Genomic DNA, 8,808 nt, shown 5'->3' on the forward strand with positions numbered 1-8,808 from the left:
TTTTTGAATTCATCAATTTTAATATATATACTTTTCAAATTTTAAAATTTTAAACTAACTCAAATAGTAAGATTTACAGCGTGTTTGGTTGGGGGGAATGCATGCGTATTCCCCCTATACAACGGGCCCACCAGGAAACGGCTGTTTGGTTCGCTATTTTCCTATTCCCCAATTGGTTACTCCCCCATTACATTAATTGCGCGTAATAGGCATTACGCCCTCTAGCGCCGATTACCCATTCTGCGTCTTTCCCTTTTTCTCTTCCGTTTTCTGCCCTCGTCCTCAACGCTCCGATTCTCCCACGCTTCCTTGCACAGGTAATTTCTTTTCCCTTCCACTCACTCTGTCGTCAATTATTGTTTATCGTTTCTTTGATTTTCTTCATTTTATCAAGAAGGAGAAACTGATTTCCAGAGGCATTTTCACTGTTCATTTAAAATCGATTTCCCTTTTCTCATTTTAGGTTCTTGTTCATCGCACTCTTCCCCGATTTCCCTGGTTACAGGTTAGTTTTCCAGAGTATCAAAATTTTTGTTTTTGTTGCGTCTTGGTCTTTTTGGAATTAGAGGCATAGCAGTGCAACGACGATCACCTAACTAAAGAAGAAGTAATCGACAGAGTCTTCGATGTTGTCAAAAGCTTCCCCAAAGTCGATCCTTCCAAGGTCACCCCTTTTTCTCACATCCATTTCACGATTTATTGTTTGATTTTATATTTCGGTGCTTGGGTGCTTAGGAAGAAATGATTTTGAAGTTATTCTTTTCTGGAACTACTTGATATTTCACCCAATTTATAGTTTGCGAATCGGATTTAATTTTATTTCTCTTAATCGAATATTTGGGATCGATTAGGTACCCTTTTGATTGGTTGATCTGGTGTCTTTGTCTGGGTTTCTAGAAAAAAAATGTGGGTACTGAAAATAGCCTTAAAATTATAAGTTGTGGGCATTTTATGTTTATTGGTTATCCATTTGTGAAAGTGAAAAGTTCAAGTTGATTGTCTCAATAGGAAGCAATTTCAGTAGTAGTATTAGCATTCTGAAGCTTACATTTGCATTGCAGTTAATTCTGCATTCTAGATTCCATTGAAATTACTCTCCTAGAGTTGTGCTAAATTTGAGGTTGTTTATATTGTTTTGCATGTTTAAAAGAACAATGGACTGGTTTCAAAACCTATTTTGATGGATCATTTGCTTTGTATGCTGGTATGACTTCGAGATAAGTTATTCACTGGAGGTGTCAATTATTTTACTTGTTTTCTGATTTTATAAATGACAATGTAGATGCCACATCCTTGAATGTCAATACACTGGTTACTGCTGAATGGGTTCCCAACTCTGAAGCTAAAGGTATGAAAAATTGAAAATTAGTGCTTTTGAATATAATTTGAAATTTAAAGTTGAAGAACAGGCATGAAGTTTGAGATTAGGTGTCGGCACTGAAAATCTCAAACATTATATATGCAGATCCAGTCTATTCGTGTTGAAGGTCGATTAGATGAGAAGGTACTTCCAAGTTCGGTTAAGTCTGATGGTACAAATATGCATCTTTGAACTAGCCTGATTCATCGTCTTTTGCAGGTTAGTTCAGACATGGAAATCGACAAGCAAGGTACTGAGTCTAATTTATGTATGATTTTGTAGCTACCTAATTATGATTTCGAGAGTTTCCCTTTAGAACTAGCAATATTAGAGATGAAATGATTTTGTAGCTATCTAATTATGATCTCGAGAGTTTCCCTTTAGAACTAGCAATATTAGAGATGAAATGATACATCATATTCATACACAGATAAATAACTCAAACATGAGAAGAAGATGTGTTATTCAAAATCTGTAAAATATGAATTATTAATTATGAATTATTATACGATGATAACATGACTGTTAGCAGAACATGGCATAGATACACAAATTATTAGGTAACATGTTTTCTTTTCTAGGAAATTGACTCCTTATTTGCATGATTTGGCCATTTGAACGAGATGAAATATTTGTTCTAGTGTTGCCCATTTCATATGTTTTGCCAACATTAATTGCTTGACATAGAATAGTTAAGAAAGCGATAAGATATATGCTTTAAGGATCTTTTAGTCTTGTGTTTCTATGTTATATTTGCTAGATTAATTGCTTGTGTGATGCTTTCTCCATTTTTGCAAGAGCTGGTGGAAATTGTTATGATTGGTGTTTGTTCTGTTAACATATTTAAGCAATCTTTAGTGTGTTCAATGTTGGCAAGATGTTCAAAATGTTAAAAAAGTGTCTGAAGACTGCTAATGGTTATGGCTGGTAAGACTCTTTGATAATTTAATTCCATTTTCATTTGGTTGTCCTTACATGTTTCTGTTTCCTAGATTGAGTTAGCCTTTTATGCTTGTGATTTCAATTTTGAGTTTTGACTTATTTTTAGTCATACTTAAATGCACTGAGTTTTGACTAGCGGCTTTAATAGCTGCTGTTACATTGGGTGAAGAATTCTACTTGGGAGGGTAAGCCTTAACTTTTAACCCATACATTGTTGCCTACAATCATACTTTGCAGGGTCGGAGTGACTTTGAATATAGCTTGCAAAATATGTGAAACTTGCAGGGTAGTAGGAGCAGCATTGATAATGGCTGGATTGTATCTGGTTATCCTAGGAAAAAGTGAAGAGAGCAAGTATTTGTCTGAAAATGAACCAATCTATTCAATGTCTGAAAATAATGACATGGAATCCACCTTCATTCGGCCGTTGTTGGAAATAAATTACGAGTGAGGCAAATGGATGAATTTTCATATCGACTCCATGGCAAAGTCACCATCCAATCCACACTAATGTCATTTGAAGCGACTTGTCGCTATTGAAATTGAAGGACAACAAATGTGAATGATGGAGTTTCCAACAATTGAAATGGGAAAAAGAAAAGTTGAATTGTTTTGATCAACATGCATCATGGATGACATATGAAATATTTTTTATTATTAATTCTGAATGGAACACAGAGGGTGCCTTCTCTGAGCTCTAACAACCATGCTTATGTATTTATTTATGTTTATTTGACCCTGTTGGATTGGATCATCATTTTGTGAAGAAATTCAATGGTAATGTTGTAACTTTTTGATGTTGTAAAATTTTATAACATATGGATTATGGCATATAAATTAATGAAATCATGTAACCTTTTGTTAATATTTGAATATTATATTTATGCAAAATATAATTCTCAAGTTATTTATTACTTTTAATATTTTTTGTAGAATAATTAAATTATTTTATTCACTAATGATATTTTAGCACATTAAATTTGTATTGAGGTTTAAAAATAATAAATGAGATTAAATATTTTTTATATTATTATATATTATGATTTTAGTAAATTAATATAAGAATAATTATATTAAGAATTTTATTAAATTATATATTTTTTATTAAATTATATTTAATAATAATTATTTTAAATTATTATTAAATTATTTATTATTTATATTAATAATCTTATTAAAATTTAATAACAATAACAATAAATCATCTACCTAAAAAAAATTCTGCTAAGGGTATTCTAGTCATTTTAGTTTTTTTCCTTATGCTATTACGCCTCTATTCTATTCAACCAAACACAAGAATACTATTACGCCTCTATTCCATTACATTCAACCAAACAATTGAATTGCTATTACGCCTCTATTCCGTTACGCCTCTATTCCATTACAGTAAACCAAACGTAGCCTTAATTTATTTGGTTAAATTCAATTACTAGTCCTATATTATATGTATAATTATAGATTCAATCCATATTCTCCATCCGAATCATTCTAATTCCTAATACTTTTTAATTTTAAAATTTCAATCTCGACACAAATAACACTCATTAATCCATTAACAAATTTTGTAATGAGTAATATGTGAAAGTAACAAAGTGACATTACATTACACATGATAACATGTTTGTCGATTAAATTTCTAAAAATAGCAAAACCTAATGAGTTTAACAGTTATCGTTTGGTAAAGACTAAAATTTTAAAATGATCAAATTGAAATATAAGGACTAAATCCACGACTTTCATAACATATAAGGACTAATAGAAAATTTTAACCTTTCGAATATGAAATATGATAGGATCCTTTAGAGACATTATGTATCTTAATGTTCTTGGCCAAAAGTAAAACCATATTTGGCTTATAAAATGCCCTTTATCAGTTCATAATACACCTTAATATATAATTTCAAAAGACCAAAACTATGATATATTAGCAAACAATATAGTAGGCATAAAAAACTTTTCATGTGCATTTTAATAAGCAAATCAATTACCATAATCAAATTCTTGGTGTTCTACAAGACTGATTTATGTCATTAAAATTTCAGTAGATTACAAAAACTACAGAGAACAATAGCAAGCCAGTTTTCCAGGGTTGTTGCCAATTTGTATGTCGTAGAGGGGTTTGATACCGGCAAGATCTTGACTGAAGATTTCCTGAGAATTTGGAATGGAGTTGGCAAATCTTAAAGATTATATACAATACTGACATTCAAACTTACCAAGTGACACAAGCTGCGTCATGGTCAATTAGTAGAGGCATCATCAGACCGAAGTTCTAAGCGCATCTGTTCTAAAAGCAACTTCTCAACAGCATCCACAAAAGTCGATAAATTTAGTCGAATGTTCATGTCCAAGGAATTAGCCATTTCCTAATGATTGAAATTAAGGAAAAAGAAAAAACCGAAAACAATTAAGTATGGTATTCATCAAATTCACTATAGCAAAAACAGAAACAGAAAAGCTGACAAAGTCTTTTCTCATCCTATGACAAATGGGATGGTTGTTAAATGTTTTTCCATGCCATGAAACTAGAAACACAAATAACAAGTATAACGTTAAAGAAACAACTCAGCTCAACTAAGCCAAAAAACTAATTGGAGGCCACCATTCTGTGTTGTAGTCTCCAAAAAGAGGTAGAAAAACAATAAAATTTTAATGAAATATGTATTTAAATTAGATTCTGGTTTTGAGTAAGGAATGTTTCCACTTTGGAGAAGTTTAACATTAATAGAACGTTCAGACTGCACTTAAAAACAAAATAAATGCCACTTACCTCAACCTTGCAAAGCAAGCTCAATGAAATTCCCCTTGAATGATGATCTGAGCTCTTGACAGATAACAATTTCAGTGGAGATTTTGACAGTGGCCAACCTTGAGACACCTTTATAAATGCATCAATTCCCCCAGCCAAATGAGCTATAATGGTCTCATCTCTCTCTAAGTACTCAAAGCAATGCCTGCATGAGGTACTATTCAAATATAAAAGCTTCTCTTTTTGCCTACTTTTCAAACACAACTGATAAGCTACTTTGAAACTTCTGAAAATATTATATTAACACTGTTTAAACTTTTTTCTTGAGTTTCACCTTGATTTATTTGTACTCTTCACGGCAAATCGTCTCAAAGTACTTAAGATAATCCTATCCTGCACTTTCCCCACAAGCCACTCCAATGAAGACCGTATCTCTGGTGCCACTAAGTTAGAGAATAGTTGCCTACAACATTACAATAGATAACACCCCTTAAACAAGGAATTCAAATCCAGGCCTATTGTCTTCAAACTCAATAGAAATAATGTTTCCAGTCAGGTTACATTAAGCTACTAGCAATCTCTACATGACAGGTTTATTAAGGCCAAAGGAAATGTACATTTATATAAATAATAGATGTATATAGAGCAATAACACAAACAGCTCAGTAAAAGGGAGAAGGAACTAAATACCGTGAAGTGTGAACAGTACTTTTAGCACAAAAACAACAAGGATTAATAAAGTTCATGCGTAATGGTGATTGCCTTGTAAAACAGGACCTAATATGGAGGTAAAGATGGGAAGTTAAAGGTTCAAATGAGCCAAAAGATGGGCAAGCAGGTTGCTGCTCTAGATAAAAAAAAACTGCAAGTCTGAATGAAGATTTTTGGTTGCTAAAGGATGAATTAATATGATAGGACCATAATTTGATAATAGCCTCTAAATGATGGATAAATAGATGTATAAAAGAGGGTTGTAAGGTTTTATACTCTATTTAGAGCAGATGGCAGAAAGGATGAGAAAAGAGATTCAGGTAATCTTAGGTATCGAAACTAAGACATTGAAAACTGAAAGAAACAAGTAGCTTGTCCTTCAGAAGACTTGCATTTCAAAAAATCACACATGGGTTCAATATATTAGTCTGTATAAAAACTGACAAATTACATTCCCTTTAATGGCCTTCTACCACTACACGCGCACACATGCAAGCAAAAATAAACAGGATAATTAGAATTCAGCCTTTAAGTCAGAGAAATTGCAAAACCAAACCTGAAAGACTTTGCTGCGTCAACTATATCGCCTATGTAAACATCATTTGGGAACATCTGAACATCAAAGAGACATGAACGAGCATTTCAATACAAATGAACAAAAAGACATGAAGAACCAATATGATTCTTCTTTCAGAAGAAAATACAGCTTTTCTAATGCCTGTTTAACTAGAGCCAAAAAGAGAACATGGAGTGAAACTAATGAATGAAATTTCTCATCCAAAGAGGAAATATATTATAGTAACTTTTGAGAAAATAGTTAGTCATACTTCAACGTTCTTGACCTCCATGATTCCATCCACAATTTCTACCAGCAATTCATGATTCATTTCAGATGGCTCAGAAATATCCTCACTCATGTTTTGGCACAAAACACCCTCTACTTTTGGAATATATGTCTGTAACGACAGCCTAATGCAGTTTCCATCAAAGCCAATGACTTTCAAGCCTGTCAATGCATCTTCAATCTGTTCTAAGGCATCTAATCTAAAAATAAAAGAAAAGGACATAGTTGGTAAAAGGTAAATGGTATAGAATACGTATAATTAAAGGGAAAAAAATAATCAAACTACCTTCTGAATGTAGAATCAAGATCCTGCAAAGACTTCAAAATTAAGTTGTTCTTCTCAATCTGACTCTCTAGCTCCAAAATCTGAAACGCATATATAGAAGGAAATTGAATGCTCAATGAAGTAAAATGCATGGTACCATTAACAACTCAAAGAATTTAACGTACATTATTAGCATATAGACATAATTAATATCCTAATTAAGTATACCAAACATCTGAGGTATCTATAAGGAAGTTAGAACTTAGGAAGTCACCAAAGAAAAGAGATTCTTGTAAAGATGCTTACAGAGTGAGAAACCAATGCTACAATTCTTAAAGTTCAGCTATCAGTTTAAATCTAATGTAGTATTCAAGAAGCAAGGGAAAACAAACAAAAGAACCTCAAACTTTTGCCCTTCATTTGCATCTAGCAGATTTAACTGATTTTCACCATTCATAGAAGAGTCGAAGCATGGATCCTCTTCTTCTCTCTCCTACAATAAAAAAGTGAAAAAGCTAACTATTGATGTTTGACTTCCAAATTGATTTCAAAATGAAATAACATAGGAGAACCAACTTGAGATGCAATAGAATCCAATGCACATTCCAAGCCTTCAAGATTGTCTTCCAGCATATTTGATTCTGTAAAAAAGTACTTAAAGATAAATCAGCAGAAGAGAGGTTAAGAGTAATTGCAAGTGAAATTCAAACCTAAGTTGATGAAGTCTCACCTTCAATATGATTTCTTGAAAGATCCTCAATTTCATTAGAAATCTTAGCACTTTCAGCCTCCACTTGATTAAGCTCCTCTTTCAAGTATGCTAGGTATTTATCTTATGAATAATTAAGAAAAAAGAATCAATCCAGTATCAACACAACCTCGCATTGCTACCAAGAGATATTTTCCTATGATGAGCTAGGTATTCATCTTTTAGCACTCCTTTTCAAATGATGTTGCATTTTGCCTCAATTCTTTTAATTCGTAAAATACTTGCATTGCACAGACACACTGTTCCAATAATTACATATCGGACATGTTATCCAAAAGAGCATCAAAAAATTTAAATGGATCCTAAACCATCCACTCTATTCCATATCAGAGACCTTATCATTATCTAAAAACCTTTTTAAATTCATATTCCACCAAACCCAAAGATTTTCCACAAGAAAGAAAAAAAATCCAACTTCATCACTAAAATCCATACAACCTGACCAAAGACTAAAACGAGTCAAAGAAGTTGCCACTTAATAAGATAACCTCTCCCAAACGTAATAATACTCCATTAAAGGTCTTGAAAAAAAAAAGTACACTAACCCAAGGGGGAAAAACAAATGGGTATTCTGTTCAAGTTCAATTGTACATACATATAGGCAATATACTTTAAGAAAATTAACCAAAAAAAATTTTAAAAGCTGAAAGGAAACATACCTAAATCTTCAATGCCTAAGAAACCCACGTCAGAATACTCTTCAATAATTTGCTTCACTTTACTCTGCATAAATCCACTCTCCAAGTTTTTTTTCAACAAAACCCTAAATTGTAAGAATGTACAAAAAAAATTTTGAGAATCACCTGGAAATGAAAACTGCAGTCTTTGAGCAGCTTCTCCGAATCCGAGGAGAGAGCTTCAGTCCCAACATCATTTTTATTGCTATTATGAATCTCTGAGAGGTCATTCATTCGGCTGAAAACAAAAGTTAAATTTTAGAAAATTATGTATAAAAATTTTACTTCACTGTGTTAAAAAGAGAGAAAATACCTGCGAATTGATTGAAGATTGAGAGATCCGGATGAAAAAGAAATCTCCATCGGTTCCGCCATTTTTTTTTTAAAGAAAAATTAATCTAATCTCCCGCCTGCCTGAAGATTGTTGGTCGATTACTTGAATTACTACTGGCTGTCACAATTAGAAATAGACCCGTATCGGATCAGGTCGG

General features: G+C 32.6%; 1 protein-coding gene and 1 non-coding gene across 4 annotated transcripts; one reads left to right on the forward strand and one right to left on the reverse strand.

The window, feature by feature from the left end:
• The first annotated feature begins 228 nt into the window (after nt 1-228).
• LOC105766187 (uncharacterized) lies at nt 229-2,733 on the forward strand. Of its 2 annotated transcripts, XR_008196333.1 has the most exons (6): nt 229-317; nt 464-664; nt 1,283-1,348; nt 1,466-1,504; nt 1,580-2,487; nt 2,588-2,733. It is a non-coding gene; the product is annotated as an uncharacterized LOC105766187 (transcript). The 2 variants fall into 2 exon arrangements; XR_008196332.1 differs by having other exon boundaries at nt 1,580-2,733.
• A 1,509-nt stretch (nt 2,734-4,242) lies between these two features.
• LOC105766188 (uncharacterized) lies at nt 4,243-8,808 on the reverse strand. 2 transcript variants are annotated; one of them, XM_012585547.2, is made up of 13 exons: nt 8,631-8,808; nt 8,444-8,555; nt 8,300-8,363; nt 7,602-7,703; nt 7,448-7,512; nt 7,272-7,364; nt 6,893-6,972; nt 6,590-6,806; nt 6,319-6,374; nt 5,386-5,514; nt 5,073-5,256; nt 4,519-4,668; nt 4,243-4,453 (listed from the first exon to the last, which is right to left on the reverse strand). In XM_012585547.2, the coding sequence occupies exons 1-12, from the start codon at nt 8,690-8,692 to the stop codon at nt 4,543-4,545; spliced, it is 1,290 nt and encodes a 429-aa protein (XP_012441001.1). In that variant the 5' UTR covers nt 8,693-8,808; the 3' UTR covers nt 4,243-4,453; nt 4,519-4,542. The 2 variants fall into 2 exon arrangements, with proteins under 2 accessions (XP_012441001.1, XP_012441000.1); XM_012585546.2 differs by having other exon boundaries at nt 4,243-4,668.

Source organism: Gossypium raimondii, chromosome 5 (genome assembly GCF_025698545.1).
Source record: "Gossypium raimondii isolate GPD5lz chromosome 5, ASM2569854v1, whole genome shotgun sequence".
Taxonomy (NCBI): domain Eukaryota; kingdom Viridiplantae; phylum Streptophyta; class Magnoliopsida; order Malvales; family Malvaceae; genus Gossypium; species Gossypium raimondii.